At 39.7% G+C, this 19,872-nt stretch overlaps 1 protein-coding gene across 4 annotated transcripts in view; it reads left to right on the top strand.

Moving 5' to 3' along the window:
• Window positions 1–19,872, top strand: part of DOCK4 (dedicator of cytokinesis 4) — a 432,206-nt gene that overhangs the window by 287,850 nt on the left and 124,484 nt on the right. For all 4 annotated transcript variants that reach the window (XM_078440451.2, XM_078440457.2, XM_078440464.2 and 1 more), the window contains exons 17-23: window positions 1,733–1,889; window positions 6,825–6,922; window positions 7,031–7,114; window positions 7,291–7,391; window positions 9,908–9,989; window positions 11,313–11,483; window positions 16,120–16,312. In XM_078440451.2, coding sequence (XP_078296577.1) covers window positions 1,733–1,889; window positions 6,825–6,922; window positions 7,031–7,114; window positions 7,291–7,391; window positions 9,908–9,989; window positions 11,313–11,483; window positions 16,120–16,312 — 886 coding nt within the window. The remainder of the gene's footprint in view (window positions 1–1,732; window positions 1,890–6,824; window positions 6,923–7,030; window positions 7,115–7,290; window positions 7,392–9,907; window positions 9,990–11,312; window positions 11,484–16,119; window positions 16,313–19,872) is intronic.

Raw genomic sequence — 19,872 nt, 5'->3', positions numbered from 1 at the left:
TCTTTTGACTGTCTGCATAGTTGTGCCTTTTCCAGAATGTCATATATTTCGAATCATACAGCATGTAACCTTCTCAGATTGACTTCTTTCACTTGGTAATGTGCTTTTAAGGTTCCTCCATGTCTTTCCATGGATTGATAGCTCATTTCTATTTAGCACTGAATAATATCCCATTGTCTGGGTGTACCACAGTTTGTCCATTCACCTACTGAAGGACATCTTAGTTGCTTCATAATATTTACATTTTGTAATCTACTTTTTCAGTTAATGGTTTTCCAATCACTGATTTTTTTTATCTGATCTGGAGCTTAAGTCAATGTCTAAACTGAAAAAAAAATTCCTTTTCAGCACATGGGTCCAATTCTGGGACCATATGTTGCACTTGGCTTATGTGTTAGTCTAGAACAATCCCTATTTTTATGACATCAGACTTGAAGAGACAAAGCCAGACATCCTGCAGAAGTTGCTGCCTTCTAGTTGCTGCCCTATAGTATTGTTCAACATGTTATTCTGTTCCTTATATTTACTATGAAGTGGAATCTGTAGTTGTGGTAGATTCAGGTTCAACATCTGTAGTAAAAATACACTGTAGATTATGATATGTTCCTTTGTACTGTCCTGCAGTGGTATAATGACAACCTCATCCCCCCATGTGTGTGTGGTTGTATTTGTCCTCTTGCCACTGGGAAGTAGTCTTTGTGTTGCTACATGGCCATCATATTAATATTCAATTCCTTTTTTTTTTTTTTTTTTTTTACAAGGAAGCTTTACACCCAACGTGGGGCTCAAACTCATCACTCATAACCCCCTCGAACTCATGTAATCAAGAGTCAGCACCCCAAGTGACCAATTCTTTATCCAACAATTTTCCTGATGATTTAAACATTAAGTGACAGCCCTTGACTAAAGAAAGAATTTCATTAGGGGGCACCTGGGTGGGTCAGTTGGTTGAACTCCTGACTCTTGATTTTGGCTCGGGTCATGATCCTAGAGTCATGGGATCAAGCCCCATGTTGGGCTCTGTGCTGAGTCTGGAGCTTGCTTAAGATTCTTTCTCTTTCTCCCTCTGCCATCTCCCCTGCTCGAGTTCTCTCTCTCTCTTTCTCTCTCTCATTCTAAAATTAAAAAATAAAAAAAATTACATTAGGGATATGAAACTGTATTTTCTAAATCGATAATTCTATTTACACTTGTTAGCTCACATTTTCTGTAGAGATTTCTGTCACATGGTGGGACTATTAGATTACCCAGAAAAAGTTTCTTTTAATTTGTCAGTTTTCAAAGTAAGAAGCTGTATAATAGCCTCACATGAGATGTTGGAATGATTGAAGCATTTTTTAAAATCCTGTGGTCACTGCAAATATGATTTCTTGAGCACTTCCTCTGTATCAGGCACTGTGTGAAAGGCTTTATGGAACCTAATTCCTAGGACAATACACCAAGGTTTTAGAGATAGAAATGGCAATCTTGCATGGTAACGTAATGCGTTAGAGTTATTCCTGTGAGAAGTAACGGAACTGGGATTTGAACCCAAATCAGTCTAAGCCCACAATCCGTGCTTAATTCCTTCTCTACGTTTTTGTTGTATTTTACTTAAGAGCCAAATTCTATTTGTGATGCTGTTTGGAATGTTTCCCAGTTTATCAACAATAGAAATGAAAATTATGCTTAATAATTTTCATGAGGTCTCTTACCCTTCCTTTTTTAATTTTGTTCTTAATATTTTTAACAGTGTGAAGAAAACACAAATCTTCAGGATACTACCCGCTACCTCAAACTTCCCTTTTCCAAGGGCCTCCTCCTTGGAAATAATCATCAAGCCATGAAGGCCACAAAGGAGTCTTTTTGGATAACATCTTTTCTCTGTTCCACAAAACTCACACAGAATGGTAACGTATAACACTGTTTTATTTGAAAGCCCTTGTACTTAAGTACTCATGTGAATTTTGGTAGGCATATTTAATAAACACCAATGTTATATTTAAGAACTTGGCACTAGAAAAATTGTCAGTCCTTCTGTTGGTGATTTCCAGTAAAATGGAAACATTTGTGACCCAGTGGTCTGTTAAATGCATGTAATTTAAGAACCTCAAAATTATCCCAGCATCGAAACCCAAGTGTACAACCCTTCAAAACCCAGCTGCTTTTAAAAAAGAAGAAAGAAGCAGAGACAAAGACTACCACTACCTTAATCTCGCTTGTTTTATAGTTCCATAAACAAGGCTAATTGCAGGCTTTGGAATAAAGGCTGTTTTTTGTTTAATTAGATGGATATTGCTTTTCTATTCTAAAATACTTTTTATGTCAGTGATTGTTTAGCAAGTTATGATTAATAAAACAAGCTCTTCTCCTTGGAAAATTGTCATGAAAACATCATCTGCAATGAAGGAAGGAAATGAAACATTTCTGAGTTCTGCATGTTTGCTCTGTAAGGCTTCTGGCTGGCATCCTGAATGCCATATTAATAAGTCAGATTCATTATGATGAGGAGAATTACTTCATAATCAGGTATTGAATCTCATAAAATGTTCCTGTGCCTAAACATTTGTAAGTTCTCTTAGTTCTTTCTTCTGTGTCATAGAACAGCATGTGTAGTAGCAAGTGTATTTCTTCTCTTAGAGCATGGCCTCAGAAAAGCAGCAAAATGTAGCACTATGATGTTGGCTTCTTTTAAGAGACTTCTCAACTTCTCTTGCAGTGCTGCTATATTTATTTAGGACTTTGGCAAATGATTCTTTCACATTTGTATTAGTTTTTGTTCTCCTCTTCCAAAAATATTTTTGGAGAAATGTTTTTAAAAAAACAACTGCGTATTTTCAGTAAATTTGGTTGAAGAGAGTTAAGAAATTTCAAGACGTTATCCATATTCAGGGATCAGTTATTTTAATTAAATAAAAACTTCACAGACATAACTCTGTAATGTTCATAAAGCTTTCACCAAAACTTAGTTGATTTTTAGGGTGCCAGTCTAGAGATTATGAAGATAAGAAAACAACCTGCTTTGACTCACTTAGATAGAAATTTTATTTATCCTATGTGGATTAGTTGTGTGTGTGTTTTACAGCCCGGGTTCACATTTAACTGATTGCCTCTGGTGGAGTAATTTCAGGTTGTCTTAGTTATCTTTTGTTCTCGTAACAATTACTGTACATTTGTTGGCTTACAACAACAAAAATGTATCATTGAGCAATTCTGAAGGTCACAAACGTGAAATCCTTTTCATTGGACTAAAATCATGGTGTCAGCAGAGCCACACTTCTGGAAGCTCTAGGGGAGAATCCTTTTGCTCACCTTTTTTAGCTTCTAGGGGCCACCTGTATTCCTTTACTCGTGGCCTCTCCTCCATCTTCACAACCAACAGCATAGCATCTTTATGTCTTTCTGACTCTGACCATCTTCCCTCTGTTAAGGATCCTTGTGATTACATTGGGCCCACTAGATATTCCAGGATAACCCCCTATTTTACGACCTTTAACTTAATCACATCCGTGAAATCTCTCTTGTTGTGTAAGGTGAACATATTCATAGGTACCAGCTATTATAACATTGACATCTCTGGGGCCATTATTCGGCCAACCACATAGATAATCCTAACAATAGCTTATCTGCTGTCAAAATATTTGGCCCTGCAGACTTAATTTGTTGTTGTTCTCCAGTTTAGGATGTTAGACAGAATTGTAGACATAAGACAGAACCAAATCCTAAAAATTAGAAGTTGCTACTTTGTAAAAGCAGACAACATTTTCAGGTAGATATGGATAAATAAAGCCATTCACCAAATCATTATTCACCAAATGAAATGAAAAACATTTCATTAGATGGAAGGTAATGCTTGGCTCAGATTTGGACACTAATAAGTACTTAATTGTTCGTTTGACTTTGATTCCCCTTATGAATGTAACACAGCTCAGAATGAACGGGGAAATAAATACTGTATTTCAAATAGATGGGAAGGAGGAAGGAAATTAGTTGATCTTTCTGAAATTTACATGCTAGGCACATATTTCTGTGTGGAAGTCATCCAGTTCCAAATTGGAATTAAATTGCTTTGTATTCATTTTACTCAAATTGGAAAACATACAAATCCATTTCCAGTACAATTGGGTATTTAGCAAGTGATACGGTCTCTAGCAACAGTCTCCTATAGCAGCTTTGTGTTCCAGGATCCCTGAGGTGTGCCTTTCTGCACATGCTCTGTAGTCCAGTGTTGTTCGCGGGCAGCCTACCAAGGCTGGGAGCACCCTGTCGCAAGTCTGTGACTGCCAGATCAAGCAGACATTTTAAGATTCTTGAGAGTAGGGGTCAGGGAAGAAATGATTGTACTTCTTTGTTATCTTCCTTGGGCTGTTAAACATGACTTTAAAAAAAAGGCTAAAAATAAAAACAGTGCTTAAATTTAGCCTAACAGCTGTATGGTTGCTGACTTCCCCAAATCTCCTTCTCCCTCAAATAGTGGGTAGTTCATTCACTCTCTTCCTGAGAGTGTGATTTAAAAAAAAAAAAATAGGGATTATGTCCTCCACCTGTTTTCTAGCTCTTGGTAGACTAGGCATACAGCATACTCTTAAGTGCTTTTTGAATAGAACGTTTAAAATACACATTTTCAGTAGTAGGTCATAGTTCCTGATTTGCAACTAACGATTCTTCAGATAGCTAAAATAGAGACCCTAAGAGATAACAATTTTGACTTAATTCTGAGCAGTTTGTACACACGATTAATTACATCCAGATGAACATACTGCTTTATTCCCCCTTTTCTTCCATTATAAGCAGACTAGAGAGTCATCAGATTTCTTGTAGGACAGGTGAATAGCCCCATCCCGATCTGATTGTCTGGAACTGTCATCTGTTCTCCACCTCTGCTGATGGCAGTGCTGTTCCTGATATCTCACAGCTGCCTCTGGGGATGCCTCTTTCTGGCCTGCAGAGCCACCTTCTTCCTCTGCACACACTCCATTCCTCAACACTGGACCATGCCCTAGGCACCCCTGCAACAGCCTAGCTCCGAGGGGCAGGCAAGAGAGCAGGGAGCTGCACGGAGTAAGAGGTGGAATGGAGGTTGAGTTGGAAGTGAGGAGTGAGGTGCAGGGAAAATGCACTGGGGAACTGTAAGAGAAGGTGCCCAGGAAGGGAGGCATCCTGAAGTTAGATGCAGGAAGTAGGAAGTAAGTGGGAGGGAGGCAACCAATAGATGGGAGAAGAATGCACCTGCTACGTCTGCTCTGGCAGGTCTCACTCTATTGGACTATCTACTATTCTATATATAACCAATCATTTTTTAAAAGGCACCAGCCATATTTCCAGGATGTCTGAGTTGGACATGAATATTGAACATTTTCAGGCTTTTCCATTATGAAAATATCATAAATATCTTTTTCAAAGTCATTATTTTTAAAATTCCCTCATTTTTAATTCTAAACCACCCCGTTTGTTGTAGATAAACATTTCCATTTAGTACTAAATTTCTCACTATTAAGTCCTTTGTGAACTTTTTCTCTTGAATCTGGCTTTGGTGAAAGTTGTGTCTCTTTCCTCTTAAGATTCATACACTCTTTCTCATCTCTTTTTACTACATCACATTTTCTTTTTCATCACAACTGCTTCTTCCTTGATTTCCTGTGTGTGTGTGTGTGTGTGTGTATCCTTTTGGTTTTTGTTTCCATGGTGGTCTTTTTTGTCTCTCAGCAAGTCCCATTTGGGTTTCTCTTGAAACGAATGCTTTCAACTGGATTTCTCACTGTTAAGCCTGGAAAATCCCTCTTAGCTGCTTCCTTGGCTGTCCTAGTCTTGCAGCCCCACTGAGCCCTGGGAAGCCAGCCCTGCCAGGTTCCTCTGCTTTTTGAGCTTCCTGCATACACAAGCCTTGTTAGTTCTTACTGCTCTCATTGGACTCCAGACACGACTGTCTCCTTGCTCCCTCTGGGGACTAGTGAAGGTGGACACCATGTTCAGGAACCTTTCTAACTTCTGCCCAGGAAAGCTGGGGGAAGAATTTTTACCCTCACCAGGTAAAGAGGTTCTCAGAGGACCCTGCTAGACTCGGGCCAATATGTTGTCAGTTTAGGAAGGGGCGGAAATTGAAGAGCTGGGTCCTTCCAGATAGAAGATGACCATGGAATCCAGGAACTGGCCCTCTCAGGTCCATGGGCTCATTAGATGATCCGACAGTTGACTAGACCTTTCATCATTGTGCAAGGGACCTTCTAGTCCTGCCAGATCTGGGTCACATTTGTCAAAGAAGACCTTTATTGCCAGGTAGAATTGGTTGCTAGGGAGAGTGCTGTGGGGGGCACAAATATGAGGAAAGCAGATTCCTGACCCTCAAGAAATTCCCATTTTAATGGGAAGAGGCAGGAAATGATTCAACAAATATTTATCTACTGCCTGCTGTGTACCTGCTCTATACTGGGTGCTGGGATACCATAGGACCAAACTCAACATTTTTTTTCTTAGAGTTTACAACTAGTAGGGGTAAAGACAAATAAACAATTGTAATAGTGAGGTCAGTGCCACTCTGAGGTGAGGGACAGTTAGCTCAGTCTAGAATTTTCAGGAAAGACTTCTTAGATGAAGCAACAGCTGATCTGGGAACTGAAGGTAGAGTAGGAGTTTGTAAGTCAAGAGCCATTGAGAAGGGATAAATAATTAGAATATGCTGTAGTGAATGCCATCTTAGCTAGTCAGGGTCTAGGAGGGAACCTGAAGCTTGGGTGACCAAGAGGGGTAGGCAACGTGTTTAAGAATCTAGCTCTGCCGGTGAAAAATGTTCATTTGAGGGACTGTTCTCTACCAAAGCAGCTAACCTTCATTTTCTGTTTGGAAAGGTGATATGCTTGATCTCTTGAAATGGAGAACTCACCCTGACAAGATCACAGGCTGTCTCTCTAAACTGAAAGAAATCGATGGCTCAGAGATAGTAAAGGTATATGTTAGTGTGTTGTCCCTCTCTTGGAAATTCATGAAATAGGGACTGTTTGGAGGGGAAGGACAGATGATTTTTTATTCATCAATTTACTTCTTTATCTAACAGTTTCTGCAAGATACACTGGATACCTTATTTGGAATTTTAGATGAAAATTCCCAAAAATACGGGTCTAAAGTGTTTGATTCTTTGGTGAGTTTAAATTCACTTTAATCATAGCTTAACAATTTTGTCTCTCATTCTTGACTTTCATAAGGCTGTTTTTGAAATACTCATTCAATAGTGCACGAGTCACTTAAAAAGAACCAAAAAATGTATATATGTCTTGATTTGCATTCAGTTTTACAAAGCTCAATTTTCTTTTTTAGGTTCACATAATAAATTTGCTGCAAGATAGCAAATTTCATCATTTTAAACCTGTAATGGACACTTACATTGAGAGTCACTTTGCTGGGGCACTTGCATACAGGTAAGGCCTTTATCTTGTAATTGGTTTAGAAGCAGTTTCTTCTGAGCTTTGCTAGGCAGAACCATTAGGATAAGAAAATTTAAGAAGAAGTGTAAGAAGAAATAAAGCACAACAACTGAAGTGTCTCTTGAGTCAATATCTTCCTTTCTCACACATCTTTTTTTAATGGCTGCAACTTATTTTGATTAAAAGAAAAAAAACTTTCTGAATTCTCTTCCTAAAACCTAAAATATAAAGTTTTTTTCTTCATGTCTCTATTTCACTTGATACTCTTTGGTCCAAAATATGTGGTTATTTCAGCTCAAGCCCATTTAATCACCACATGCCTTGCTGATTCTGGAAGTCTTTAAGAAAGAAATGTGAAGGGAAAACAGCATTTGCTATCATATCTTTTTAAACTCATTCATTCATTCATTCATTCATTCATTCACTCATTCGTCTGTTAATATTTACTGAGTGCCTACTGCATGCCTAATGCATGCTGATTAATGTGAAGACCTGGTTCCTGGCCACAAGCAGTTCAGCCATGGACTCTACCCTCTGATATCAGCTGCCGTTTTAACTGCTCTTCCTTTCCCATCAGCTCAAATTATGCAAGCAAGGCTAAAGTGAATGAGTAATGACAAGCCATAGCTCGTACCTGCCTCCATGCAGCCTAGCTGATAATTGCCAGAAGGCAACAGCTTCTTTCTGTGCTATGTATAACATCTTCCCGGCCTTTGGCCCTGCTTATGCACAGCCCTGGAATGTTCCCCAAAGTTCTTTCTCCCCATTCTAATACTATCATTGCTATTCTGCCCACGTTTTTACCTTACTGTACCTTAAGCACCTATGGCTGTGCACATGCACAATCATGTATTCCCAGCTGTGTGTTAAAAAACACTGAATCATGTTTTTGCCCTTTTTCCCCCATCATGTGATAGATAAAAGATAATAAGTAATCAAATAAGCATTCGATCCTGTTACCTTGGGTACTCCCTAAAAGGCACGTGAAGATTTATGCCTCCAGCTTTTAAATGAAGGGAGTTTTTATTGAAGACTTGACCCTCTGTCAACAGGATTTTTAGAGACGGTGAATGAAATATCAGGGATAGTTGGAAACATCGGCCTGGCTCTGCCACTTGGCCTAACATGTGGGGCCCTAATATGAGGGGTTACCACTTGCAACTGAAATTAGCATTGGAAGCTAGAGAGGAAGGGTGTAATTTCTAACACTGGATGTTGGCCAGGAGAGCAGGATAGTCATTCCTAAGAAGACAGATATTGCCTATGCAGTCTTCTTGGGCTGTGGATGGTCAGAAACTCACTGATATGTTATCTTCAAAAGAACATTCCTGGTAGCACCTGCCTGGTGGCCCATCCATGTATTCTTCCCTGAGTGAGAGAAAAGAGGAGCATTTTTAAAAGCTTGCTCTGCTTTCCTGAAACCAAGAACTGAGCAGAGTTAAAGGTAGCAAACCTGCAATCTTGAAAATTGGCTTTTTTTTTTAATTCAATTTTTGTTCCTTAAGAAAAAGAAAAGAAAACTTGGCCTTTTTTGAAATTCTCTTACAAAGGCATACTGGGATGGGAAGTTTTGTTCTTCCCAAAGGTCAGAGAATTGGCTTTGTAAACCCATGGGAATGTGATTCGGAGTAGGGAGATGTTCCCTTATCCTTTGCCGCACCGCCCCCCTTTTTTTAAATGTTTATTTGAGAGAGAGAGAGAGCACGCATGTGTGAGTGAGTGGGGGAGGGGCAGCACAGAGCTGTCAGCACAGAGCCCAACGCAGGGTTCGAATCCACGAACCATTAGATCATGACCTGAGCTGAAGTTGGACATTAAACCGACTGAACCACCCAGGTGCCCCTTGCCACACTGCCTTTTGCCTCCAACTGAATACTTCATCCAGCTGTTCACATGGTCACAGGTCATGGGGGAAGAAATCCCAGTTAACACTTGTTCAAGGTTGACCATGACAGCCTACTTCAAGGCACTTTCTTGGCCAGAGACCTTTTCTCTGATACTTGTGTTCACCCGTTGGGAAGCTTTGCCGGAAACAGCAGGGCCAATGGGATATGTCCGTATTGAGGGAATCTCAATGGGAGGAAGTGTTTCTCTCTTGAGTTTCAAATTTTTTTTTTTTTCAACGTTTTTTATTTATTTTTGGGACAGAGAGAGACAGAGCATGAATGGGGGAGGGGCAGAGAGAGAGGGAGACACAGAATCGGAAACAGGCTCCAGGCTCTGAGCCATCAGCCCAGAGCCCGACGCGGGGCTCGAACTCACGGACCGCGAGATCGTGACCTGGCTGAAGTCGGACGCTTAACCGACTGCGCCACCCAGGCGCCCCTCTCTCTTGAGTTTCAAAAAGGGGTAGTGATGTTGATGTACAGATGCCTATTAAGCATTTCAGCAGAAAAATATGAGAAGTGAAGGAAAAAGAATCCTCCTTATGATAAAAATGTTTGATTTCTTGGCTTTTAACTGAGAGCTAGACCAATTCTACCTTCTGTGTATTTCTCCCTGTATTTTAGAGATCTCATCAAAGTTCTCAAGTGGTATGTGGACAGGATAACAGAAGCAGAACGGCAAGAGCACATCCAGGAGGTGTTGAAGGTAATGACGTGGTGTCGATAACAGATAATGTAGTCTACCAGGGCTGTTGCACCATGATGCCTCAACTAATTGGTTTCTTCTACACAGACAGTAATTGATGATGAAGTATTACCAGCATTTCAGTTCTTCTACACAGACAGTAATTGGTGATGATATATTACCAGCATTCCAATTCAAGGATCTTAATCGGTTTATGCTCCTCCAGAGCTGATGAAATTTGAAAGAAACTTTGCCAGGCTTGCCCACTGGATCCTGCCTGGGATTGAATTCTGATCTCCAGGATACTTGGAGTGAAGTCTAGGAGTGGCAGGAGGGAGGTTTATGAAAGAAGACCACAGATAAGCAATTAAGCTTGAAGTTCCTGCACCCTGGCAGAGGCCATTTGTGAACCCTTTGTCTTAAATTTTGAGAGAGAATACGGTAGCTTAGCAGGGATCACAGTGAGGAAGCCTGAGGTTTTACTGGGTCTCATGGCTTAATGCTGCCGACATCTCTGGGCGTTTGTGCTCAGTTGTAAACGGAGATGCTAATACTTTACTTGCAAACATGTTCATAAAGACTACAGATCTTTTTTTTTCATAATTTTTGTTAATGTTTATTTGTGAGAAAGAGAGACAGACACAGTGCAAGCAGGAGAGGGGCAGAGAGAGAAGGAGACACAGAATCCTAAGCAGGTTCCAGGCTCTGAGCTCTTAACACAGAGCCCAATGTGGGGCTGGAACCCACGAACCATGAGATCATGACCTCAGCTGAAGTTGGGCGCTCAACCAACTGAGCCACCAAGGCGCCCCAAGAATACACATTCTTAAAGGGATTGTTCAATAGCTGCTCTGAGAATCCTCCGATTTCCTATTTGCTGAGTACCACTCTATTTGATGCAGCAGAAAAAAAAGTAGACAGGTATACGTTTTTAAAAGCAAGTATTTTACTAATTATAAATTAATCACCTTGGTGTGATTGAAGGTACAACACTAAGTGGCAAGAGTACCTGCCAGCAAAGCACAATAAATTTTCTGAAATAGACCAGCATCTCTCTGTTAACTAAATTGAAAAACTATCTGAGGATCAAAAGCATTTAAGGTTCATACCTCTTGAGAATGACACAGAATTTTTAAATTATCTATACATTTTCTCTCATTAGCGTCAGCAAACAAAAAGGCTCTTCTTCTACAAGTAAATACTGTTCAAAAATCTCAGGGGGTCTTAAGTGTTTTTAAATCAATAATTCAAAAATCTAATGATGTCCCCTGGTTTTTATGCCATGTCATTGTTAAATACTCTTGGTTTCCTTTGAAACTAACTTTTACAAAATTTTGTTTGAAGGCACAAGAATATATTTTTAAGTACATAGTTCAATCTCGAAGGCTGTTTTCCCTTGCCACCGGTGGACAAAACGAAGAGGAATTTCGCTGCTGCATTCAGGAGCTTCTTATGTCGGTCCGTTTCTTTCTTTCTCAAGAGAGCAAAGGGTCAGGAGCATTATCTCAATCACAGGTAATTTTTTTGCATCTCTGCTGAATAAAACAAAAATGAGTCTAGTTTATTTGTTTTTACATAGCAGTGTAAGTGAATCCATAGCTCCAGTTCCTATTTGTAGCGTCAGCAATTTTGCAGACTTTTAAAGAGTCCCCTAGCTCCCGCGAACCCGCAGAGCAGAAGTTAGGCTGGCTTTCCTCCGCCTACTCTCACTCTTCATGGGACGGCTGTTGGTCTACAGCAGGCTGGGTTCAGTTCTGAGTAGACACGATGTCACCATCGGCCTTGGGGAAGGAAGTTCACTGGAGCCGATCTGGTTCTGTTGTTTACGCCAAGCCTCGCACTGCATTTTAATCTGGCAACTTGAGACTCATTATATCGCACTTGGCTAAACTGCATGTTGCTTTGTTTTATTTAACTTGACCCTAATCGTCCTGGGACTGAATGACCAATGCTGAGGAGCGGTTGCCAAATGCTATTACCTGGAGTAGCTCTACGTGTTTTGTTTCAGAACAGGATTTATCCACTTTCCAAATAACGTGGCCTTGAATGTGTTCTCAGCGATCATTCTCAATATCTTACTCTACATTTTCTTAGTCCTTCTTGTACATTTTTAGTTTCTAGTGACTTGAGTAAAAACTTGTCAGATGGAGAAGCAGCCTCTTTGCTGCCATCCCCTGGAGACTAAAAATTTATAATCACTGAGTATTGGGACATAAAGTGGAAGATAGAAGACAAAACTAGATCCATTTGAGTATTCTTATAAGTTGGTGCCATTTGACATTTGGAAAGCTTTACATATAATGGCAAAACACCAGAAATGTACCAACCCCCCAGTAATAGTACTGTGCTTTTTCTGACTTTTGGGGGACTATTCTTGTTAATCTCTTCTTTGCACAAATGGACTGATCTTACATCTGGGCAAGGGTACAACTCAGCCTCTTTTAATGACATTTTGGCCTCTGGTGCCAATGGTACAATCACTGTGCTTGGGGAACTTGCCACATCCCTCAAAGTCCAGTTGCCCACTCGCCAAACCCTCTTTTCAGCAGTTGATATTGGAAAGGATAATCCAACAAGCCAATCATGTATTCGTTTAGATCAAAGTTCTTAAAAGCTCACTACTTTTATAAAAGCTGTTGTATTTGAGACTATCTGCCTTAAACCTTTACCGGTTTCAGGGACAAAACTTAGCTGATTCACATCTGAAAAAATATTCTCTTACTTCTAAGATTAATCTTAAGTCACAATTTCTCAGTGCAATGCCTTCCTAGGGACTCAAGAGGTTTATTCCTTCTCTAAAGTTAGAGAAATCTTTTTCCTTAGTTATGTTTCTGCTGCATCCTGGTAGTCACCCCAAGACGTGGGCCACTGTGGAGCAGCACAGTGAAGAGTGGGTTTCCTTTTATGTTTAACATACTGATTTGCACTGCTCTTGATTCTCTAATCCCCAATCAAGGCAGTGAAACAACTTTAGTACCTCCAAAGAACCATGTTTGATTTTTCTCTTTTTTTTGCCCTTAGTTTTTTATTGACACGATATATAAAATGTATGTAAAGTTTCCGAATATCTTAATAAACTACTGAAGTCATTCTATTATTTTGTGTACAATCCTATACTCGTAAATTCTGATGTGATAATTTCACTTTGATGCTAAGGGAATTCATATAAAATGACGAAGTGGTTAGTTTTTTTTTGTTTTTGTTTTTGTTTTTTTAAGCAAAGTGGACTTTTGTCCTCTGTGTTTTGGGAGAAAGAAGAATACTGTACACTTTTTCCCATTGTAGGTTTCCTTTTGACCCCACACCTTCTTAGCTCTCCCTTCTATGAAGGAAGGTGTCATTAATCTGACCCAGTGTGTGACATTGACATTGCTGCATAACAAATAACCATGGGCTTCATGGCTTTAAGTAACATCCAATTATTAGCTCACAGTCCTGTAGATCAGAAGTTTGGTTGGAATTTTTGCTTAGGGTCTCCTACAGCCAGTATCAAGGCATTGGCCTTGGTGGCTTCTTTGGAGGCTCTGGGGAGGAATTCCCTTTCCAAATCTTCCAGGCCTTTGGCAGGAATCAGTTTCCTTGTGTTTCTAAGACTGAGATTCCCATTTGCTTTCTGGCTATCAGCAAGGGGTTGGGGATGGAACGGGTTCTCTCAGCTGCTAGAGACCATACACATTCCTTGGTATTCTTCAAATACCATTCTCAAAGCCAGCAACGAAAAGTCACATCCTTCTCATGCTTCCAATCTCTCTGAGTTCTCCTACCATGAGCTAGAGAAAACTTATGTTTTAAATGCTCATGTGTAGGGATGCCTGGGTGGCTCAGTTGGTTAATCATCCGACTTTGGCTTGGGTCATGATCTCGTGGTTCGTGGGTTTGAGTTCCACATCAGGCGCTGTGCTGACAGCCCCGAACCTGGAGCCTACTTAGGATTCTGTGTCTCCCTCTCTCTCTGACCCTCCCCTGCTCACGTGCTTTCGTTCACTCTCTCTCTCCCTCTCTCTCTCTCTCTCTCAAAAAAAATAAACATTAAAAAAAAATTTAGGTGCTCATGTGATTAGGTCAGGCCCATATGAATAATCTCCAATTTTAAGATCAACTCATTAGTAACCTTTATTATAGCTGCACAATTCCTTTTGCCATGTAACAACATAGTCATGGGAACACTAGGAGACAAAGGTCTTAGGAGTCATCTTCAAATTCTGCCTATCCTGTCCAGAGCCAAGGATATTCAATGGTCTGAATTTTACTCTTAGGCTGTCTTAAAGACAAAACTCAGTTTCTGTTTTGCAGTTTTGCCTGTGGGCTACAACTCAGGGACATTTCTGTCTTCTGAAGGCAGAACAGCCATCCCAGAAAACCTTTCTACTAGATCAGTTTATAATGCCCCACAGGCCTGGCCATCCTGGTTCCACCGGGATGATCATTTAGTTATCCTGGCCTAAGCCCAGCTCACGAATGGCTCTGTCTTTGGGAGTCCTGCCCCAACAGGATTGCCCACTCACTCAGCTCTTGGAGCTGTGGCTCTTGGTTTCTCCTTCTACAGACAGATGCCTCCACGAGAACCCCATGAGAAGAACAATGTCAGAAGGAGTTGAGACCCAAGACTCTGCCCTAAATTCCTAATAATTATCTTTCTCTATTTGTCTTGGCTCTCAGGAAGGTCAAAAGAAAATTATGCTTTTCTTTTTATTTGCACTAAAAAATCCTTAGCTTACATATCTTGGTACAACTGTCTTGATGCCCTTATCACAGGTTCTTGTTCCTTTATCCTTTTTTAATACATGTATCTTCACTGCACACACAAATACTTTTTTGAAGTAAAGAGCTAGATATGAAGAATTAATGGGTAAATGAAAAGATTCCTGAGGAAAATCGATGTAGTTGACTTTTCAGTTATGAGAAAGCTGGGCTCATTTTATTGTATCTTATTTTTTTAACTTCATCTGTATGACTCAGCTCTCTGCAGAGTGAAATGAAGGTTATATAAATACAGTCTTTAACAGAGAATACCAAGTTATTAATTTTAAATGTATTCAAATAAACCTATCATGTTTAAGAGTCGAGGAGAACATAGCTGTTGATTGTAGCACCTGAAGCATTTTGATGGTTCTGGCATCAGAAACAGGTCTTGGCTGTTCTAGATATTTTTGCTGCTGCTGTATAGATAAATTCCAAAACACACGAATTTGAATTTGAGTCTATGTTTGAATCATCAGCCCATGTAGACTCGACCTACTTTGTTTTGGTGTCAGATCTCATTGGTAAGCCAGCTAGCTCTTGAGTATCAGCATATTAGAAACATGTGCCTCCTTCCCCTACTTGGTAGACTTAAGGCTGCTCGACTCTTCCTTCCATTGCCCTCCTTTTGTGGAATTTAAAAGACTCGGCTTGTTTTGATGTACAATCCTAGTCCAATTTGTGCCCCTTAGGATTTGATATTAGCATCTTTTTTTCCTTAAAAAATGATTATCCAGTTTCTTTACTTATATAAAAAATATTGTTCTTAGTACGCAGTTCTGGGGTTACAGTAAATCTGAAAGCATCCTAAAGGTTTGTTATAATGATCTTTTCATTTTACAGGTGATAAACTAAAACCCAAGGGGCTAAAATGACTTGTCCAAGGTCATAGAGTTGATTAGAGACAAAGCCAGTAGTACATATAATCTGGATCTTCTGATTCCCTGTCTTGTTTTTTTTTCTTTAACCGTAACTTCATTGCTTTTGTCCATGTGTTTGGTTTCTTCAAGGTAAATGTGATTTATATGAGCACTTCAGAAAGCTTCTCAAAAGAGAAATGAAATAGAAGTTACTGCATTCCAGGTCTTGGTGGAGCATTCTTTCCATTTGATCGTCCTGCATTTTGCTGATTCTGTGGGATTTTTTGCCAATCATTTTGCTAATGTCAGTGATTTTCCACAGTTTCTCACTTTTATTATATGGCACCCTTGCACATTTTAAAACATTGTTCTATTTTGCCACACTTTTTTTTTTTTTTTTAATTTCAGCCTTTTAGCTTAGGTACCAGATACATTTTACATTCATTTTTTTAGCATTCAAAATTATTTGTCATAGTCTTAAACTCAATGACATTTTACAGCAAATTTCTCAGGGTGTATCTTGGAGTTGATATAAATTTCTTCCTTTTAAGGCTGTGTTTCTGAGCTCCTTCCCAGCTGTGTACTCAGAGCTGTTGAAGCTCTTTGATGTCAGGGAAGTGGCCAACTTGGTGCAGGACACCCTGGGCAGCCTGCCTACCATCGTGCACGTGGACGACTCCCTGCAGGCTGTGAAACTGCAGTGCATCGGCAAAACCGTGGAAAGCCAGCTTTATACCAATCCAGGTAGGGTGGTGAGTCTCTTGAATGAAAGCTGTCACTTACCTCCGGTAGTCACAGGTCAGCAGAAGCAATTAGAAAGAGGAAACACAATTACTGTCTCAAAAGCATTGTGTATTTGGATGGTAGAATAAATGTATTAAGTAGCCAAATAGAACAGTCTGGCTATTAAAGCTTTATTTCTAGAAAGAATGAAAACCCTAATGATTAAATTACTGATTCTAATCACAAACTAGTTGGGACATCAGGTATGCTTATTTTCTTGCCTAAGAGATTTCATTTTTTTGTTCAACAAAATTTAACATTTTATTTCGGGAATGCTTACAGGGACCTGATAGGATTCTTCTTTGTCTCTTTTGTTCTTAAAATTGTCCCTTCAATTTGTGTTCTGAAACTGAGTGAAAATTTTGATGTATTATCAGTTTTTATTTTATCCTAATAGCACGTGATCAATTACTAAATTGATTTTGTCATATCTGTTATTAAATCCCATTGCCTTTTTTCTTCTAGTTTTTCCTGAAATAAATTACCAAACTCATTTTAAAGTTTAAGAAGTTTCTGTGCTATCAGCAAATAAACTTTTCAAAATTGATTCTATTGAGAGTTATCTTTCCACATGAATGCATATGTGGGTATAATATTTTTGAAATAGGGTTTCAAATATAGATAATAAAACTTTTATTACATATTTTATTGTAAAACATTTTAAACATACAAGAATAAAATAGTATCAGATGAGTAAATCATTAATAAATCTCTTTTTTTTTTTATCATGCTATGAGATATAGCTCTAGTTCATTCTTGTTTATACTGTGGGATGATATTCCACTATGAATGAATTTATCATGGTTAATTTATTTTTTTCTCCTATTGATAGACTATTTGTTTCTGGTTTTTGGTTTTGTGTTTTGTTTTTTTCTCCAGAAATAACACTTAAGTAAATAAAAGAAAATTCAAACCTTCTCATTTCTCCCCAGGAAAACACACCTCATCCTGGAGAAAAGATATTTCTTGCAGTGCTTTTCAAACTCTATTCCTCAGAGCCATAGATGTTCTTCTGCAGTGATCAGGGTCTCCTCTGGGGTTGGGAACAGGGGGGTGGAGTGGAGGGGGTAGAGGTCCAAACCAGGTACCTGGTATGACTAGACTACCAATTATGCTTTTACCAAATGAAGAAAAGTTCATCCCATCTCAGAGGAATTGGTAGTTTCTGCCACGTTTCTCCCTCACTGACCAGTTAATTCTTTGTTCGAATAGAATCTGATACCAAAAGGGCAATACAGATAATGAAAATTGTTCTCAAACGGAAGGGCATTATTTGAGAGGACTGTGTTCATTGCATGCCTCTCCGGGATGTGTTCTGTCTATGGACTCAGTGCCGTGTTGATTACTGATGCTTAGTTGGCAGTACAGAAACCAGGACTAAAAAAATACAAAGAGAAGTTGTTTCGATCCAGGAGGAGAGATATGGGTCTTTGTGGGAGGTGGTGAGATTATTTCTTGGGGTGGGGGGTGGAAGGACCCAGGAGACCCAAGAAATGTAGACCTTAGAGGGTCTGTGCTGGTGACCTTGGAGAGAGGCTCAGAGCCAGTGTTGGGAGGTTGGTGACTGTCACTGTGATGCAGAGGGGGAAGAGGAGAAGACGAAACCTGCCTCTTTTGTTATGTGGGGCACTCCCCATGGAAGATAATTATGGAGAAACAACCTTTGAGAAGCAAAAGCAACTCCCGATCTGTGGAATACTTAGAAGCACATGGATGCTAGTAAGAGGAAAGATTTCCATCACTGCCCCAGGGGGTTGAAGTTTGGCTTGATGTTGAGTGATTCACCATTGGAGAAGACAGAAACTTACCACGTATAAATGGCAATGCACTTTGAGAAAAAGGCTGTCTTCATGGAAAAAAATAGCATGCTTACCTGAGAACTTCCCAAGACACAAACTATACTCTATTTAAATTACCTGGGACCCCACACTAATGGTGGGGAAACCTGGAGAGTATTTCTAGTAACTCCGAAATTCTAAATCGGAAACTATGGACTTAGTCTATGGACACAGACTTTGTATATGACAGTTCAGTAGGGCAGAAGTACCAAATTCTTCTCCCTGGGCTAAATTTAAGGTGTCCACAGAGCTGCATTCCTTTGTGGAAGGTCTAGGATATTATCTGTTTTCTTGCCTCGTACAGTTTCTAGGGGTCACCTGCACTCCTGGGCTTTTGGCCCCTTCCTCTGTCTTTGAAACCTGCAGTGTAGCATCTCCAGATTTCTCTCTGACCCAATTTTCTTGCCTCTTTCACCTAAGAGGACCCATGTGCTTACATTGGCCCATCCAGATAATCCAAGATAATCTCATCATCTCAAGATCCTTAATTTAATCACTTCTGTAAAGTTCATTTTGCCATTACATATTCACAGGTTCTGGGAATTAAGACATGGACATCTTTGGGAGACCACAACTCCGTCCACTCCATATGGGTAAAACAGACTCAAAACCAAGGCAATAGCTCAGCTGCATATGAGGAAAAAACAAAACAAAACAAAACAAAAACACTTAGAAATCTAGGAGTTTTTTGTTTTTTTTTTTAATGTATTGAAAGTTTAAAAAATGAAACTCAGGGGTGCCTAGGTGGCTCAGTTAGTTAAGCATCTGACTTTGGCTCAGCTCATGATCTCACGGTTTGCATTGGGCTCTATGCTGACAGCTTGGAGCCTGGAGCCTGCTTCAGATTCTGTGTCTTCCTCTCTCCTTCCCCCTCACTGTTCACACTCTGTCTCTCTCTCTGTCAAAAATAAATAAAAATTAAAAAAAAATTTTTTTAATGAAACTCAGAAGTGCTGCACTTGTGTGAGTACACATACATCTTAGCCAGAAGGACGTTACAAAAGATACTTTCCTGATTTAAAATTAAAATCTACAATAGGACAAGGTAAAGTGCAGATGAGGACATTACAGGGTGTTAACAGGATACACATTCAATCAAAGATAAAGTGCTTAGTTCTTGACCATTCTTCAGATCATAGAGTATGGCAAAGACCGTTGCTACTCTGAGCTTAATTCTAATCGGTAAAGAAATGGCTAGTGAGATAGATAGAAGTGAGAAGAATCTGAGAATGTGACCTTATTTTCTGAGAGTTCATAGTATCCAAAGAAGGAGTCCAGAGTACAGTTGGGCCACACTTTTGAGAAAATAAATTTCAAAACATTTTGGAAAAAAAGACCTTAAATGTTACAAACTCCCCAGAAAAGACAAAAAATTCTCACAGTTGTCTTTGTGCTAGAATCCTGCCTTAGAGTTCTCTAGAGAAACAGACCCGATAGAGGCTATGTTTGTGTGTGTACAAGGTTTCTTGTATGGGATGAGCTCAGATTATGCAGGCTGAGAATTCTGCTGTTGGTCAGCTGGAGACCTGAGGGAGCCAGTGGTGGAAGTTGCACTTCGAGTCTGAAGGTCGGAGAAGACTGACGTCTCTGCTAAAAGACGGGCAAAGAGAGCACGTTCTCCCTTATGCCTCCTTTGTTTCTATTCAGGCTTCAGCGCATTGGTTGAGCCCACCCGCATTGAGC

Source organism: Panthera onca, chromosome A2 (genome assembly GCF_046562875.1).
Source record: "Panthera onca isolate mPanOnc1 chromosome A2, mPanOnc1 haplotype 2, whole genome shotgun sequence".
NCBI classification, from domain to species: domain Eukaryota; kingdom Metazoa; phylum Chordata; class Mammalia; order Carnivora; family Felidae; genus Panthera; species Panthera onca.
This window is presented reverse-complemented; position numbering and strand designations above follow the sequence as displayed.